This window comes from Octopus sinensis, linkage group LG11, assembly GCF_006345805.1.
Source record: "Octopus sinensis linkage group LG11, ASM634580v1, whole genome shotgun sequence".
Classification (NCBI taxonomy): domain Eukaryota; kingdom Metazoa; phylum Mollusca; class Cephalopoda; order Octopoda; family Octopodidae; genus Octopus; species Octopus sinensis.
The window spans coordinates 24655011-24675435 of record NC_043007.1 but is presented as its reverse complement, the minus strand read 5'-3'; the positions used below and the strand labels follow the sequence as shown (position 1 = coordinate 24675435).

Sequence of the window (20425 nt, the reverse complement as noted above, 5' to 3'; positions counted from 1 at the left end):
TGATATTTATATATTATTCTGTTTTGTGCTAGCCTTGTGCCAAAATTTGAAACCACTATTTTATGTCTAGTGGAGGTGCGTGGCTTAGTAGTTAGGGTGTTGGATTCATGATCATGAGATTGTGGTTTCGATTCCTGGATCGGGCGATGCGTTGTGTTCTTGAGCAAAAATACCTCACTTCATGTCGCTCCAGTCCACTCAGCTGTAGAAATGAGTTTAGCCTGGAGAGGGATGGGCTCTGACAGGCCTTCTTGCCCTAGATACGCTGCATGGCTGCAGCACCCCAGTGACCCCAGAGGGGATAAGGGATTTTTCAGTTGTCAATTTTATGTCTGGTATCTTAATCTCATCCTGTTTATAGCTACACACATATACACATATATAAAGAGGTAGACAATTGTCTTGAGATACTTGGCCACCTATGCTATAATTCAAAGATCATGCAGCTGTGTAGCTCATCAAACAATCTGAAATATTCATCACCAAAAACTGATATAGGATCCATTCTGCTAGGGTTGACCTGTCTCACCCTCCTTTAATAAAAGGCAAACCGGAATCATTTCCATCTCTAAGAGTAAGTCTGACCTGAAGAAACTGACCAGAAACAATAAATTCTAATGAGAAGGTTGTTTGTCCAATTCCGTTATTTACTTTTACCGAAAATAACTCCTGCTTCTCTTTGAACGCCGTAGTAAATTCTTGAAATAATCAGATTAAAAGCTTCCAGTTTGGACAGAATTTGTCAGAACGACTGGACGGCTTAACTTTGATAGAGAGGGGGGGTGGGGTGTTGGGTGGAGGGGATAAGTCTATTTACTTACCGCTGGGATATAGAGAACATGGGGGTGGGGAGAGTGAGTTGTGTGTGTGTGTGTGCATATGTGAGAATTTGTTAGTGAAAGGGTATGTATGTGGATGAGACACAGTGAAAGTGTGTAAATGTATGTGGGAGAGAGAGAGAGTAAGGAGAGTGGGGAGTACATACATTTGAGTGGGTGTATGTGTGTGTGTGTGAGAGAGAGAAGTGGTCAGTGGAGATATTCAATGTACAACTTGCCTTTGTACTTTAGTTTTTGGAAACTAATTCTTGATTTCTTTATTGTTTGTCTGGCCTTTCTTTCTGGAGTTATGGTCAGCAATCCTAATAAACACCAAAATGCATTTATATATGTACATACATAGCTATAGTGTTTAATATTTGTGCCTATTGACCTTTACCGTGTGGTCAGCAATGTCAAGATGTTAATAAGATATATATGTGTGTGTACTATATATATGTATATATCATCACCATCATCGTCATTTAATGTCCATTTCCCATGCTGGCATGGGTTAGATAACTTGACAGGAACTGGTAAAGGCAGGGGAAGACACCAGTTTCTATGGTCCATTTTGGTTTGGTTTCTATGGCTGGATGCCCTTCCTAATGCCAACCACTCCACAGAGTGACACCATTTTTATATAGCACCACCACCCCACCGTTAGCAACACTTTTTACAAGGCACCTTGGTTTTAGGATCTCAATTCTGTTGTGGCGATATGTGTATATGTATATATATGTGTCTGTGTTTTTACTCTTTATCTTATATTAAAGTGTTTTTACTCGTTATCTTTAATATAATATAATATATATATATATATATATATATACATATATATATATATATATATACACACACATATATATATATATACACACACATATATATATATATATATATAATATATATATATATATATATATATATATATATATAATATATATATACATATATATATACATATATATATACATATATATATATATATATATATACATATATATATGTATATATATATATATGTATATATATATATATATATATATACATATATATATCAATGGTCTACTAGTGGCTTGTCCCTTTAATTGTCAGCTAAAATCTTGATTTAAGATTTCCTTTGCCAAATCTCATTATATTGTTTCAAATTAATCTTGATAGTTTTATGGCTATTCCTACTATGATTTCTGTCAACTCCCTCAGCCCCCTTCCTAACAGACACTGCTCCTTGTTCTTTGGCCTTAGATTTTGATATACAAAGATTTGATAAACAAGACTATAAATTAAAACTGACTCCAGAAAACAGTGACAAGTTAGATCTCTAATAAGTCTTTCTTCCTGATACCTTAGTAGCTTCTAAGCTGAAGTGAAGACAGCATGTTCTTTGTCTATCTCCTTACCTTCTTGGAGGTTTTAGGTAAAATTATACTAATGTGTCCATCTGTTTTAATTTAACTCTGTGTCTTTATGCAGCTGAGGATTGCTCTGCATTTAAATTGATGTAATGATTGCATTGTTCAATTAAATGGAGTTGCTTGAAACAATCGTACTGCATTACCTCTGGATAACCTTATTGCTTATTTTGATATAATATATATATATATATATATACACACACATATATATATATAAAAGGATTGAATGTGAATTTGTCCCTTAATTGGAGTAGTTTCCAAAAGATTTCTAACGTTGTTTCTTCTTCCTTTACTTTAATTTACTGGTATGAATTAGAAAAGATATGAAAATTTATATAAGTATATTAAGTATATGAATTAACTTAGAAAACAAAGATCAACAAATTCAATCCTATTTTTCGTAAATAGAGGAGATCAGATGTTGATATGGAATGAAATTATTTTTATTCATGTAGCTATACAGAAAGACAATAAATTCACTTTAAGAATCATGGTTGTCAAAAAATATTCGTGAGTAGCAAAAATTAAGGAAATCCAAAAAAAGAAAAAGAAAAGCTAAAAAGACATCATGTCTATTTAAAGACATGACTCTAAGAACAATTACACATTACAAACACCATACCTATGTAATTCTAATGCCTTTTTAGCTTTTTTTTTTCACTTTCTGTAGTTTTTGCTACTGATGAATACCTTTTGACGACCCAGATTCTTAAAATGAATATTTATTGTCTTCCTGTATGAAACGATCATAAAGCTACATGGATAAAAATAATTTCAATCTATATTAACATCTAATCTCCTCCTTTACGAAAAATATGTGGCTGTGTGGTAAGTAGCTTGTTTACCAACCACATGGTTCTGGGTTCAGTCCCACTGTGTGGCACCTTGGGCAAGTGTCTTCTACTATAGCCTCGGGCCGACCAAAGCCTTGTGAGTGGATTTGGTAGACGGAAACTGAAAGAAGCCCGTCGTATATATGTATATATTAATATATGCGTGTGTGTGTTTGTGTGTCTGTGTTTGTCCCTCTAGCATTGCTTACTAATGCTGGTGTGTTTATGTCCCCGTTACTTAGCGGTTCGGCAAAAAGAGACCGATAGAATAAGTACTGGGCTTACAAAAAGAATAAGTCCCGGGGTTGAGTTGCTCGATTAAAGGCGGTGCTCCAGCATGGCCGCAGTCAAATGACTGAAACGAGTAAAAGAGAGAATTTGTTGAATTTTGTTCTATAAGTTAAATCATATACTTCATATATATATATATATATATCATTATCATCATCATCATCATCGTTTAACGTCCGCTTTCCATACTAGCATGGGTTGGACGATTTGACTGAGGGCTGGCGAACCAGATGGCTGCACCAGGCTTCAATCTTGATCTGGCAGAGTTTCTACAGCTGGATCAAGATTGAAGCCATCTAGTTCGCCGGCCCTCAGTCAAATTGTCCAACCCATGCTGGCATGGAAAGCGGACGTTAAACGATGGCGATAATGATATATATATATATCTATACACACACACACAATGAAAGAGAGGTACGTTGATATTTACATAGACAGACTGAAAGACAAATGTACAAATAAAAGGAAAGAGCATTCAACACAATAAATATTTGTATTAACAGGTTGACTCTCAGATTTGCATTACTAAAAGTTTTACAGATATAAAAGCCATGTCCGATCATTCCGACACTTTGACACTGAGTGATGAGGCGGTTACAGACTCTGAATAAGGCTGATTGGCATTGGATGATATGTAAAGCTTATTCTTAGTCATTTTAGTTTATGCTGTAGGCGTAGGAGTGGCTGTGTGGTAAGTAGCTTGCTTACCAACTACATGGTTCCGGGTTCAGTCCTAATGTGTGGCACATTGGACAAGTGTCTTCTACTATAGCATCGGGCCAACCAAAGGCTTGTGAGTGAATTTGGTAGACAGAAACTGAATGAAGCCCATCGTATATATGTATATGTGTGTGTATGTTTGTGTGTCAGTGTTTGTCCCCCCAACATCGCTTGACAACCGATACTGGTGTGTTTATGTCCCCGTAACTTAGCAGTTCGGCAAAAGAGACCGATAGATTAAGTACTAGGCTTACAAAGAATAAGTCCTGGGGGCGATTTGCTCGACTAAAGGCGGTGCTCCAGCAGGGCCGCAGTCAAATTACTGAAACAAGTAAAAGAGTAAAGACATTCGGCCAAAGGCTTCAAGAGATTGTTTACTCAGTATACGTACAGTTTTAGATATAGAGATAAAAATTCAGCATCTCTGCAATGTTCCATCAGGAGATTCCTGATCCAAGGGAATAATCTGTACAGTATAATCTGGAATATTCTCAACAAGGCTCTTCCATACTCACTTATGACTATCTTTCTACTCACCCCATTGTTTTCTGCTCTTATGGCCAACAAGAGATGTTATAACTGTTGTTGTTGCTGTTATTGTTTTGTTGCTATTTGTGCTGCTGCTGTTGTTTTTGTTGTTATAAGTTTTATATAAGATATAAAATATTTAGCTGTGTTTTGGGAGGGTCATTATGCAATAATGAACACTTGCACTGGTTCTATTTCACTTGTTTATTATTCAATTGTCAACTATTCTTTATCTTTTCTTTTACTTGTTTCAATCATTAGACTGTGGCTTTGCTGGCAAACAGCCTTGAAGAATTTTTTGTCAACTGTATTGACCCCAAAATTAGTTTTGTAAATCCTGGTTCTTACTCTATTGGTCTCTTTTGTCGAACCACAAATGTATGGGGGCATAAACACACCAACGCCAGTTGTCAAAGAGGAATTACAACCGTGTTTCGTGGTCTGCTACCACAACAGCTCCTTTATAGGATCCAGTTAGCTCAAGATATCATCAGGAGGAACCACATCCGGTTTCGGCCCCTACTCCTCTACCAGTTTGACGTGGCGGGGCCCCCCCCTTTTGGAGGAGTCTTCAGCTCTGGTGTTGGGTGCATGTCTTCTTTCTTCTGTTCCCTGGCCTCTTCGATGTATCGTCAGCGAGTGTCAGCCAGTTACTGACTGACTTGTCAAATTTTTTCCCTTTAAATACTTGCCGCTAATCTCCAGCAGGCAGCCCCAGCAAGTTGTAACGTGGTGGAGAACAAACGCAGACACAAAGACACACGCACACACAGATATGATGGGCTTCTTTCAATTTCTGTCTACCAAATCCACTCACAAGGCTTTGATCTACCTGGGGCTATTGTAGAATGCACTTGCCCAAGGTGCCATGCAGTGGGACTGAACCAAACACGTGGTTGGGAAGCAAGCTTTTTACCACACAACCACACCTGCATCTATAGTTAATTAGTTAACCATTTAACCAATTAGCTTATCAATTGCATGATTAATCATTTAGTAAATCAATCAATCAGTGAATCAGCTAAGCTCATCAGAGTCCTTTCATTGCCATTGACAACCACATTAGTAACATGCCCTCTTTGCTCCAGATTGTAACTGATTAGTTGACTGATTGATTAATCAAATAATCAGTTAGTTAATTAGTTAAATAATGATTTGATATTTTGGATCAAGGCCAATAGTTTCATGAGAAGGGAGTAAGTTGGTTACACCATCGACCCCAGTACTCAACTGGTACTTATTTTATCAACCCTAAGGCGGCGAGCTGGCAGAATCATTAACACGCCAGGCGAAATGCTTATCGGTATTTTGTCAGCCGCTACGTTTTGAGTTCAAATTCTGCCGAGGTTGACTTTTCCTTTCATTCTTTCGGGGTCGATAAATTAAGTACCAGTTACGCACTGGGGTCGATATAATTGACTTAATCCGTTTGTCTGTCCTTATTTGTCCTCTCTGTGTTTAGCCCCTTGTGGGTAGTAAAGAAATAGGTATTTTGTCAGCCGCTACGTTCTGAGTTCAAATTCCGCCGAGGTTAACTTTGCCTTTCATCCTTTTCGGGGTCGATTAAATAAGTACCAGTTACACACTGGGGTCGTTTGTCCCTTTTATGTTTAGCCTCCTGTGGGCAATAAAGAAATGAATATTTTATGAACCCCGAAAGGATGAAAGGCAAAGTGAACCTCGGTGGAAAGAAAATTCAGAACATAAAGTGCTTGAAGACATGCCACTAAGCATTTAGTCTGATGCATCAGTGATTCTTCCACCTCGTTGCCTTAACCCCTTAGCAATTAAACCAGCCATATTCAGCCCAATTATTCTACTCATCTTGACATTCAAACTAGCTATGTGTAGCCTCTCACTCCTACCTGACCATCATCATCGTTTAACATCTATTTCCCATGCTGGCATGGGTTTGACTGGGGACTGGCAAACCAGGCTCCAATCTGATCTGGCAAGGTTTCTATAACTGCCCTTCCTAATGCAAACCACTCTGAGAATATAGTGGATGCTTTTTGTGTGCCACCAGCACAGGAGCCAGTCAGGCGTCACTGGCATCGGCCACATTCGGATGGTGCTTTTTACATGCTACTGCCACAGAAGCCAATCAGGGTGATGAGGGGCTGGCATCAACCACATTCAGATGGTGCTATTGGTCTACTCTATTGGTCTCTTTTGTTGAACCACAAATGTATGGGGGCATAAACACACCAACACCAGCATGGCGAGCCAGTCTGGTGGCACTGGCATCGACCCACGCATGAATGGTGCTTATTGCATTCCACCAGCACGGGAGCCAGTCAGGTGACACTGGCATCGGCCACAACTACAATTTCCATTTTGATTCCAATTTGATTGAGATTCTGAAACAATCACCTCATTGAAACCTCAAAGCTATAAGAGAATGCATGATTATTACAAAACAATATGAATAAACAAGCATTACATTTAGCAGAGTAATCTGAATGCTAAAGGGTTAAATAAAGAAGTGAAATTTAATCAGTGCATGTATTCATTGGTATGATGACCTTCCCAAGATACAATAAAATAGTTTGAACAGACAAGTTCATATCAAGAATCTTGCCAAATACAGAGATGTAAAAGATATTAGGTTTTAATAATTTTATTTTGCAGACAAATTTACTATATAACTTTTATTTATTTATTTTTTTTAGCAATTTTCAGAGATTTTTCTATTGGTTTCTGCTTGATACGTTTAAATATCACATTAACAGATTTCATTGATAATTTCAGTTGCCCCAAAACTACAACATCGAAGAAGGTATAAAGAAATATCCTGTTGTCTACCAAGAAAGTATGAATACCGTTCTTGTACAAGAGATGGAAAGATTCAATAAGTATGTTTGAGCACGTGAAACCATTGTTATATTTACTAAAATATTAATAATCAACAACGTACAGCGACTAAAAGATAACATCTCTGTCTCTGTTGCCTTCACTATCATTTCACTCCTACTTCCTTCGAAAAATGTTAGATTAGATTTTATATAGACTACACATACACACACACACACACACACACTCACATATACATACGTGTGTGTGTATATATATATATGTATATATAAATACACACTCTAGAAAAAATTTTATTTCAGATTATGCATACATTTCTATTACTAAATTATATATTGCTTTGCATACAAAGATACAAACATACATACATACATACATACAACTATATGCATGAGAATACATACATACATACAAAAATACCCTGTTGTTGATGTTGAAATTCCAAAAAAGGAGCCTTGGATCTAGGTTAAAAACCAGTTCTTTCTTTATTGGCAAGAAATCTTGAAATAAACAGAATAATGGCATACATACATACATACATGTGTGTGTGCGTATGTATTTTTATATTAAAGCGCATGGCTCAGTGGTTAGAGCATCAGATTACACTCATGTGGTAGTGAGTTTGATAAACACATGCACTGATTAAATTTCACTTCTTTATTTAAGACAAGGTGGAGAAAATCATTAGCGCAGTGGAATTTCTTCTAGCATTTTATGTTCCCAGTTTCCTTTCCACTGAGGATCGCTTTGCCTTTCATTCTTTTGGAATTGATGAAACAAATACCAGCTACACACTGGGGTTGATGTAATCAACTTACGCCCTCCCTTCCCACCTCTCGTAATTGGTTTAGTAACAGTGAAAAAGAAAAAAAGAAGAATGAGGGTAAAAGTGTCAGAGTCTGTCTGTAAAGATATCATCACCATCATCATCACCGTTTAACGTCCACTTTCCATGCTAGCATGGGTTGGACGATTTGACTGAGGAGTGGTGAACCAGATGGCTGCGCCAGGCTCCAATCTTGATCTGGCAGAGTTTCTACAGCCGGATGCCCTTCCTAACGCCAACCACTCTGAGAGTGTAGTGGGTGCTTTTACGTGCCACCGGCATGAGGGCCAGTCTGGCGTTACTGGCAATGGCCACGCTGAAAATGGTGTTTTTTACATGCCACCTAGCCACAGGAGTCAGTCCAGTGGCACTGGCAACGACCTCCCTCGAATGTTTTGTTCATGTGCCAGTAAAGCAACGCTGGTAGGATCACGCTCAGATGGTGCTTTTTACGTGCCCACCAGCACGGAAGCCAGACAACTGCTCTGGCAGTGATCCCGCTCGGATGGATCTGTTAGCACTCCACTGGCACGAGTGCCTGTCATCAAATTTGGTAAGACAGACTAATAGCAAAAGAGACAACAGACAAAGCCAATAAAGAGAAACCATTGGTAGAAAACAGCAGAAGGAAAAGGATATAGGTATAAGATATCACAACAAATAGATCTGTGTTTTCTGAGTAGAGTCTGTAGTTGAAATCTTCCAAAATAAAACCCTCCAAAACCACATTCTGATAAAAAAAAAATGTATACAGTAACCACTCGCCATATCGTGGTTCAGGTATCACACACTGAGTACATCGTGGATTTTTCTGGCTAATCATCATCATCATCATCATCATTTCTTGGCTGTATTTGAGGGGTGTATTTGAGGCAGGGTTTTACACCCCAGTTGTTCTTTCTGTCACCAGCCCTTAAATGTTTTACATGTAAGAAGTTTTGAATAAGAGGTTTCTTATTGAAGCAGAAGATTTTGAATAAGCACAGAGTGAATGGTCATAATGCCAACAAGGAAGCTAAACATGACAGATTCACTCTAGCAAAACCACAGGATATTAACATTCATGGATGGGGACACACATACATACAATAGGATTCCTGCAGTTTCCATCAGTCAAATCACTCTTAAGGCATTGGTTGGCTTGGTGCTCTGTATTGTATGGCGTCACAAAGTGAGATTGAACCCAAGACCATGGGGTTGTGAAGCAAACATCTTAACCACACAACCTACACCTATGTGCATGTGTGTGCATATATGTCTTCATATCAACACTACTTACACAGTAGTGATGTTTGTTTATGTCCCTCAATTCAACATGCTAAGGTAAATCAAATAAAGCACATTACTTGACCAAAAGAAATTGATTTAAGTTGTTGGCGTCAGGAAGAGCATCCAACCACTGAGTACTACACTGCTTTATGAATTTGTATCTAACCCATGCCAGCATGGAAAAAACTGACAAAGAAACAATGATAAATACTTATTTCTTTACTACCCACAAGGGGCTAAACACAAAGAGGACAAACCAGCACGACAAATGGATTTTCAGTCGATTATATTGACCCCAGTGCATAACTGGTACTTATGTAATCGACTCCGAAAGGATGAAAGGCAAAGTCGACCTCGGCGGAATTTGAACTCAGAACGTAGCGGCAGATGAAATACCTATTTCTTTACTACCCACAAGGGGCTAAACACAGAGAGGACAAACAAGGACAGACAAATGGATTTTCAGTCGATTATATTGACCCCAGTGCATAACTGGTACTTATGTAATCGACTCCGAAAGGATGAAAGGCAAAGTCGACCTCAGCAGAATTTGAACTCAGAACATAGCGGCAGATGAAATACCTATTTCTTTACTACCCACAAGGGGCTAAACACAGAGAGGACAAACAAGGACAGACAAATGGATTTTCAGTCGATTATATTGACCCCAGTGCATAACTGGTACTTATGTAATCGACTCCGAAAGGATGAAAGGCAAAGTCGACCTCGGCGGAATTTGAACTCAGAACGTAGCGACAGACGAAATACCTATTTCTTTACTACCCACAAGGGGCTAAACACAGAGAGGACAAACAAGGACAGACAAATGGATTTTCAGTCGATTATATTGACCCCAGTGCATAACTGGTACTTATGTAATCAACTCCGAAAGGAGGAAAGGCAAAGTCGACCTCGGCGGAATTTGAACTCAGAACGTAGCGGCAGACGAAATACTGCTAAGCATTTCACCCGGCGTGCCAACGTTTCTGCCAGCTCGCCGCCTTCACAAAGAACAATGATAAATACTTTTAAAGAGAAAAGTCACATGAGTTTTCTTGTCCATTTTCCATTTGTAAATTATTTTACTTCATGCTTTGTTTTTCTTTAAATCCATTTTTCTTTATTTGGTTGTATTTAATCCCTAAATCCAGTGATTTTTGCAAATCCACTCATTAATCCGTCTGTTTGTTACTTTGTTGTTGTTGTTGTTGTTGTGTGTGTGTTTCATTAATTTCATTATCATTTCCTTACAATTACAGGCTTATGCAAATTATCCGCTCAAGTCTTCTAAGTCTACAGAAAGCCATCAAAGGTTTGGTTGTGATGTCAGCAGACTTGGAAGCTTTGGCCAACAGCTTACTACTGGGCAAGGTGCCAGCTCTATGGGCAAAACGGTCATATCCGTCCTTGAAGCCACTCGGCAGCTACATGCAAGATTTCTTAGAACGTCTCAAGTTTTTACAAGTAATTTTTGCTCTTTGATTTCTCACAGAATCATTTACGTAATCTGGAATTATTTTCTAACTTTGGCAAGAAACCAACCGAAATCTCTTCATTGGCATATCCATTCTTATATGCTTCTCTTTCACCAAGTATTTTCTTCTTTTCTCAGACAAGCCAATCCTTCATTTCCCATCATAACAGAATCTCTCTCTCTCCTCTCTATTTATCTCTCTCTCTCTATTGTTCTTCATCTCTAGTTCTCTCATTTTCTTTTTCCTATTCTCTCTATATTTCTTTTCTCCACCTAATCCCTGTCCTTCCTCATTTCTCTTTCTCACTTCTCCACCTTACCACTCTTTCCTTGTCTCTCTCACACTTTCTCCTTGTTCCTCTCTCTTTCTAAATTGCTCTTCCTCTCTAGTTCTTTCACTTTCATTTTCCTATCCTCTCCATATTTCTTTTATCCTCCTACTCCCCGTTCTTCTTCAATTCTCTCTCACTTCTCCACCATATCACTCTTTCCTTGTCTCTCTCTCACTATCTTTCACCCCTCTCTTTCTTCTCTCTCTCTCTATATATATATATATCTGTCTATCTATCTATTTATTTATCTTTTTCTATCTCTTTCTGTCTATCTATCTCCTTCACTTGAACCAATGAAAGAAACCCTATGCCACAACAAAATCTTTCTTCAAACAAGCTTCCACACTGTATTCACTTCTGATAACATTAACAGCCCTTACTCAACAAAAATGTCTCAGCATTTATGATATGTAATATTTAACTCCAAAGGCTATGAAATTCAATCCAAATCAAAAATTTTTTTCTTTCTTGAAGGCAAAAACATTTTATTCCACATTTTCTCGACTCAGAAATAATTTACCATATCATCTGAGAATATGATTTGAGACAGGCTGGCATTCTATCCAGAGGAAGATATATCTCACATCTATATATTACTATTGAATATGCAAAGAGGAAGTGCCTATGTGTTTGTTTAATTATGCTAGAAATAACAGACAAATCTCCCCCATATTACTCTTTAAAAAAGGACATATTAGGTAGTGTAATTCTACATCAACTGCCTGAATATAAGATGGGGTGGTTATCATTGGAATACTTTTAGCCACAAGTCTCACCACTGACATATTACATTCATCACTGATTCTGTTTTTGTTAAACAGCCCACTTTGAGCAACCATGCAATCAAAGACATTCCAGCAATGACCAGCCTGTCTTTGCGCATATTCAATATTACACAGTCCAGTGCAGTCTTTCTCTTTTTATGACAGTAGGATATGATTTGTTGGGGATTTAGCTGCTATTTTTACCAAATCAAGCCACCACAAAAAGGGGTCTTCCTCATCAGCTCACCAGTGACCATTTCGTTATTGGGTTTGGTCCTCCACTGCTTGAAACTGGCCACTCACTGCACCAATGTTGTGTACCAGTGATAAACCTTCAAGAATACTTTTGGCTGATCCATCTTGATAAAAGCTCACTGAAGCCAGATCTAATCCCTAAGATTTATAGATGACTGTATGAAAATAGACTAAGTTTAAGTCAGTTTGACCATGTGACTTAGGACAAACATCCATCTCTTCTGTGAGTTCTTCAGCCAAAGCTTGTAACACTATGTTTAGCATAGAGTTAAAGGCTGAAGTTATTTTGAGCCTCTATATGGTTATTGGACCTGCTAGAAATAGCAGTGGTCAGGAAAACTTTTGTCTTAGGTACCCCTAAATGGATGGATGGTAGCTGCTCAAACAGTTACCCTGGGTGCTAATAATCAACAGTAACAACCTGAAATTATCTTTCCTATCCCACATGTATCCTCTCTTGGCAATGTTGCCACATCTCGACTCCAAAGAATAAAGAGGTATGGTTGACCTCGATATGATTCGAACTCAGAATGTAAAGGACCGTTACTAAATTCCGCTAAGTCTTTTATCCAATGTTCTGATGATCCTGCCAATTCACCACCAGTTGTTATTATTCTCAGAATTAATGCCATATAAAAATACCTGTGGCTGTGCCACATAAGAAGCCCCTGTGCCAGTGTCACATAGAAACCATCCGTGCTGGTCCCATGTAAAATGCACCTATGCTGCTGCTACATAAAAAGTACTTGAGCTGGTTTCACATGAATTAGTACCCAAGCCAGTGCCACGTAAGAAGCAGCCATGCTGATGTCATGTAAAATGCACCTGTACCAGTGCCACATAAAAAGCACCCATGGTGGTGCTCCATAAAAAAAATGTATCCATCCTTGGTGCCACATAACAAAATACCCTTGGTGGTGCCACATAAATAAGTACCCATCCTAGTGCCCTATAAAAAGTATGTATGCTGGTGCCACATAGAAGGTACCAACACCAGTGCCACATATAAAGCACTCAGCACTCATGCTGGTGCCACATAAAAAGCACCCAGTACATTCTTTAGAGTAATTGGCATTACAAAAAGCATCCAGCCATAGAAACCATGCCCAAACAGGCAATCGGAGCCTGGTGAAGATCTCCAGCTGGCCAGTGCTCCTGTCAAACTGTCCAACCCATGCCAACATGGTAAACAGACATTAAATGATGATGATGATTTCATAAGAAATACAGTGAAGAAAGGATTAAGTACATTTATTCTGGTCATTCATCATTCATTAAGCAAAGATGACCCGGTTTTTGAAAATCAGGTCGGGTGTGTACATCGTCACTGACCTAAATAAACCTACTTTACCCTATCAATAATAATTCTCCTATCGCCACCACCACCATCTGTTCCAATGTGACTAGCCCACTTGACACCACCCATTTTTAAAGTGTTCACATTTAGACAGCATTCTCTGCTGGAAATCTTATATACATTAATGATAGCCATGAGATTAGATTTTAGCTAGTTTTATAATTCAACATAGTTTCAGGGAAGAACTGTTTTGTTAAGTTGGTTGTTTTCCATCACCCGTTAACTCTTTTGTAACTTTTATATTTGTCATGGGTAAAACCAAAAATCTGAGAAGATTGCTTGTGGTCAGCATCGGCAAGTATTGTACATTGAGATTTGTGAGTTTGAATTAAATTTGTATGGCATGGAAAGAAGAGGAGTCTAACATCTCAGGACCATCTCTTCAGCTGAGAGAGAAAGAGAGAAAACATTTCCTTTTTTTTAATTAGGACTGCTTATGTGTTTCAATTAATTTTTAGAGTAATCAAGAGTTTAAAAGGCTTTAATAACATATTCGTAACTTTGTGAACTTTCACTTGTTTCAGACTGTAACCATTCTGGAGCACTGTCTTGGCTGGTACCTGGACACATCATTAGCAATGTTTCCTGGGTGGGGTCATCAGATGTTTTGGTTCCTTCAGCAATCTGACACCCTCACCTAAGTGGCCTAACCAGTGTTGGTCAAGGCCCAATTTGTGTCCGGTTTGTACTACCCCAGGTTGAAATGTCTCTTCCAAGGCTCACACTTTGTAATCCACAGCCACCTCAATGCAGCTTCTACTGCATCCACAGTTACCTTGATGACCTTCTTTCTACTGGGTCCTTTGATGATTAAAATGTTGTAGGCTCTGCAGAGGTATGACCTGCAAACACTCTGCATCCCACCTCTATGGGATCGTACTTTACTCCCCACATATATTTTCAGTACAACTCCTCAATCCCAACATATTTTGTTCTCTTCCTCTCATCTGCCTCCTCAGTATAGTCCCAGAAAATGGAACATTCCAACAGATCCACTTGTTTGGATATTCCCAAGTTCAGCACCATGTCTGGCCTAAGCAATGTTCAGGTAACAATTTCTGAGCACTTCAGCTGCTTCCTCAGGTGATTTTTAGCTCTCAGTTTTGTACCAATGCTAACAGACCCAGGGAAGTGGTCCTGGTTACTGGCAGCACCTCCTTTGTTGAGCAGAGGCACATGCAATGGCTAATCTCACTGCAAGTGGTGTCTGCTATGGCCTTCAGAACCTGGTCATGGTGTTATAGTAGTGTCCTGTACTTAGAATTTTTGGACAATTATTGAAGGTGTGTTCTAGAGCTCTTCTCAAGTACAAGGAGCAAGGTGGTGACTCCATCATTCACTTCAGAACAAGTTGGAAGTACCTGGTAGAACATTATTAACTGCCTGAATCAGGAATTTATTTGTTTAGATTCCACACTTCGAAGTTCAGGCCATGAAACTTTGTATGCCACTGTTTGCTCCCATCCATATTCTCTGGTGTTACATTCCAACATCCTTGCTTGAATCTCGTTTCAAATCAGGGCACAGAACAGTAGATAAAGACATTGGTTAATGCAGTACAGTAACCTAGAGGCTCTGAGTTCTATCTCATGCAAAGCACCATAGTAATTCTTTTAACTTGACTGAAGCAAACATTATCACGAAACTCAGAGAATAGAATGACAACAGTGTACCCTTCTGGATCAAATAAAGAGTTAGGTTCAAAATTCCGATACAACAATTGAGTTCAACACAAGACACCTGAAGGAGGCTGGAGTGTACATAGCTAAAACCTGGTGGAAGGACTCCGTCGGTTAAGACGACGAGGGTTCCAGTTGATCCGATCAACGGAACAGCCTGCTCGTGAAATTAACGTGTAAGTGGCTGAGCACTCCACAGACACGTGTACCCTTAACGTAATTCTCGGGGATATTCAGTGTGACACAGAGAGTGACAAGGCCAGCCCTTTCAAATACAGGTACAACAGAAACAGGAAGTAAGAGTGAGAGAAAGTTGTGGTGATAGAGTACAGCAGGGATCACCACCATCCCTGCCGGAGCCTCGTGGAGCTTTAGGTGTTTTCGCTCAATAAACACTCACAACGTCCGGTCTGGGAATCGAAACTGCGAACCTACGACCGCAAGTCCGCTGCCCTAACCACTGGGCCATTGCGCCTCCACAGCTAAAACCTAATTAAAACAACAATCAAGATGATGACGAAGGTTTGACTATTGTAAACAGCGTATATAATATAAATTCCTCCTCTCAGTAGTACAGCATTGTATTGTTGGCTTTTGTTATGTTCTAAATACTAGTTTAGGGTACTATTATATTTGTTCTTCATTATGTTCCAACACCCACTTAATATACTAACATACGCATTTGTGTTTTGTGCAGTAATTATCCAAACACTATCTCAGTGTACCATTATTCATTCAACTTTTATATAGTTACATTCCAAAACACCAGTTTAATATACTAAGATGTATTTGTTCTGTTATGTTCTGTCTTCCGAATACCAACTTAATATACCAACATATGTGTATATTTGGCTTTTGTGAGTCATGTTCCAAATACCAATTAAATATACCGATATATATTCATTATTTGGTACATTCAGAGCATTAATTTGATATATCTATATGCGTTTACGCTGGCTTTTGTTATACAACTTAACAGACTTTAAATGTAAATTGTTACGTTAAAAATTTTTGTTTAGAATATAAGCACTTGAAAGCTGATAGTTTTGTTTCATTGAATCAAAGAAAGTTTCAGGTGGGCTGGTATCAAAAACGTTTATATATATATATTATATATATATATATATATATATTATATATATATATGTATATAGATATGTATATGTGTGTGTATATATATATATATATATATATATATTATATATATATATATATGTATATATATATATATATATATATATATATATATATATTATATATATATGTATGTATATGTATATAGATATGTATATGTATATATATATGTATTATATATATATATATATGTATGTATGTATATATGTGTATATATATATATGTGTATATATATATATATATATATATATGTATATATGTATATATGTATATATGTATATATATATATGTGTGTATATATATATATATTATATATATATATATATATCTATATATATATATATATATATATATATATATACATATCTATATACATATACATACATACATATATATATATATATATACATATCTATATACATATACATATATATACATATACATATATATATATAATATATATATATATTATATATATATATATATATATATACATATATACACACATATATATATATATATATATATATATATATATACGTAGGTGGGCCAATAAGTAGCGGGAAGTATTCACAGTTAAAGATATCAATTTTGTGGTGGACGCTTCTTCATTATATGTTTAATTGAGTGTGTTGTACAAGCCAGCTGCCATCACACAGCCTGTAATTACAACTAAAAGTTGCAATTACAGACTGTTTGTGGCTTCTGTAGCAAAATTGCAGGTTGAAATGGTTGGTGAATCTGATCTGAAGCTGATGGTTCCCAAACTGATCTGGTTCTCGTTCCTACCAACAGGGAAAGGAAGCACTCCGTCGGTTACGATGACGAGGGTTCTGGTTGATCCGAATCAACGGAACAGCCTGCTCGTGAAATTAACGTGTAAGTGGCTGAGCACTCCACAGACACGTGTACCCTTAACGTAGTTCTCGGGGATATTCAGCGTGACACAGAGAGTGACAAGGCCGGCCCCTTGAAATACAGGTACAACAGAAACAGGAAGTAAGAGTGAGAGAAAGTTGTGGTGAAAGAGTACAGCAGGGATCACCACCATCCCTGCCGGAGCCTCGTGGAGCTTTTAGGTGTTTTCGCTCAATAAACACTCACAACGCTCGGTCTGGGAATCGAAACCGCGATCCTATGACCGCGAGTCCGCTGCCCTAACCACTGGGCCATTGCGCCTCCTCCTACCAACAATGGCTTTGGTGAACTGAAACAACAACAGAGTGAATTATACTGCCCAGAAATACAGTGTGAGACTAGCGGTGGAGTTTAAGCTTACAACCTATTGAGCATGTAACCCAATACTTTTTCCTTTCAAACGTCTTGCCTTTGGGACCACAAAGATCAAATTTCTTCTAGCATGCAACCAACAACTGCGTGGTCTAACGTTGTTTATTTTGCTGTGTCTGTGACCAGGGTCTGCAATAAAATGTAATTTGAATTCCCATCCTATAGCATTCACTGCTACTGCAGAACAGACTTGAAGAAAAAAATAAAACCAACGTAAAAAAACCAAAAAAACACATGGCATTATTTGTTGGTAGAAACATTTGTCAAATTGTCATCTGTAGAATACTGTATAATGTATAATAAGCCAGCACATGAGAATTGATCAATCTCTGTTATTATTTTTATCATTTATTACTATTAAAATTTTCACAATAGAGATAGCTATCAAAAGAACTTATTCATTGCTATAAATAATGAAATGAAAGCAGATATCACTTTTGTCCTAAATATTACTACTTTTGTTTACCCGTAGACTTTTTTTTTAAATTACAATTCATTTACAAAAACTATAAATATAACCTCATTTATAATGTATTTTTCCCCGTATGACAGAAAGGCTTTTTACTTGTAATCTGCTAATATTAATAAATGGTATTTTCCCACTATGGTTCTTGGTTCTTCCACAGAATAAGACAATTGGGTGCAGCTATCTGGACACTGACTATTTTGCAGAGCTGACTGGACAGAACCTATTTTGGTGCTTGTGGCAAACACACATGCGCTATAGGTGCAGGTGTGGCCATGTGTTCCAGGTTCAGTCCCACTGCATGGCACCTAGGGCAAGTGTCTTCTGCTATAGTCTCAAGCTAGCCAAAACTTTCTGAGTGGAATTAATAGGCAGAAACTAAAAGAAACCCATCATGTGTGTGTCTGTGTTTGTTCCCCATCACCACTTGACAATCAGTGTTACATCCCTGTAACTTAGCAGTTCAGCAAGCGGAGTCAATGGAATTAGTACCAGGCTTTAAAAAAGAAAGAGTAGAAGTACAAGGGTCAATTCATTCTACAAAAATTCTTCAATGCAGTGCCCCAGCATGGCCGCAGCCTAATGACTTAACAAGTAAAAAATAGAAGATAAAAGATAGAGTGAGAGAATAAGATATTACACATACATACAAACATCATAACTGGATTTTTACACATATAAACAGAGAGAGATAATGAGAGAAACATTAAAATATCTGATGTCAAATAAGTCACCACCGAATTATCATCTTCATTGTCATCATCCTTTAACGTCCATTATCCAAGCTGGTTTGGGTTGGATGACTTGACAGGAGCTGGCAAGGCTAGGGGTCACACATGGTTCCATAGTCTGTTTTGGCTTGGTTTCAACAGCTGGATGCCCTTCCTAATGCCAACCACTTTACAGAGTGTTCTGGGTGCCTTTTACATGGTACCACCACCAGTGTTTTATATGTAACACCATCACCAGTGTTTTTTACATGACGCCAGTAGTAGCATTTTTTACATGGTACCAGCACTAGTGCTTTTTATGTGGCACTAGTGCCAGTGCTTTTTATGTGGTACCTTTGTTTTAGAATATCAACAGCAATGCCAAATAGTCAGTGCCAAAACAGCTGTGCCAAAATGTCTTAAATCCATTCTTCTGATAGTATTCCTCCAGCAGTAACATAAAAGAGAATAACATAGAAGAGAAAAAGGCAGCAAGCTGGCAGAAACGTTAGCACGCCGGGCACATGCTTAGCCATATTTTGTCTGCCATTATGTTCTGAGTTCAAACTCCGCCGAGGTCGACATTGCCTTTCATCTTTTCGGAGTCAATAAATTAAGTACCACTTATGCACCGGGGTCAATGTAATCGACTTAATCCCTTTGTCTGTCCTTGTTTATCCCTTCTATGTTTAGCCCCTTGTGGGTAATAAAGAAATAAGTAACATAGAAGAGAATGTAAAACACCACACAAAACAAATTGAACAATTTACTTCCACTATTTATTCCAGGTTGAAATACCAACATTGTTGACTTTGACTTTGGTCACATGGTATATAACATGGTATCTACACAGTTTTGGGTTCGATTCTGTTTCAAAATAATTGCTGCAAGTTTGTTCTACCATAACCTTGGATCAACCAAAGACTTGTAAGTGAAATTTGGTAGAGAGAAATAGATGGAAGCCCAGAGGGAACAGTTTTGTTCTTGAGTGATGCATTTTGTAGTTATAGACCTATGTCAGAAAACTGCATTAATAAACATCCAGACTGTTTCGTGCCTTGTATACTTCCCATATACAGGCATGAGATGTTTCACTCTAATTCAGATCTGATCCAACAGATCACTGATGAAAGACTTCTCAGCTATGACCAGCTTATCTTTTCCTTTCAGACAAAATATATCTGGGACATCTGATAAGTTCTGTCTTTCTTTATAAAGTAGTGTGTGATTTGAAAATTATTTGGTTACTATGTTTAGCTGATTGAGGAACTGTGTGGATACCTCTGTACACTGTAGATCATAAGCAAAAGGTAATATAGTATCAACAGTGAATGTAATATAGTGTCAGCAGGGAATGTGATATACAAGGTGGTATCAAAAGGTTTCTGGACTAATTATGTCTAATGAAAAATAACTTATTTACCTAAGTTTAAATATCATCTCTTTA

At 37.8% G+C, this 20425-nt stretch overlaps 1 protein-coding gene across 2 annotated transcripts in view; it reads left to right on the top strand.

The window, feature by feature from the left end:
* The window catches only part of LOC115217286 (dynein heavy chain 12, axonemal-like), a 432620-nt gene that overhangs the window by 390086 nt on the left and 22109 nt on the right, over positions 1–20425 (top strand). For both annotated transcript variants that reach the window (XM_029786929.2, XM_036507253.1), the window contains 2 exons: positions 7360–7463; positions 10777–10981. In XM_029786929.2, coding sequence (XP_029642789.1) covers positions 7360–7463; positions 10777–10981 — 309 coding nt within the window. The remainder of the gene's footprint in view (positions 1–7359; positions 7464–10776; positions 10982–20425) is intronic.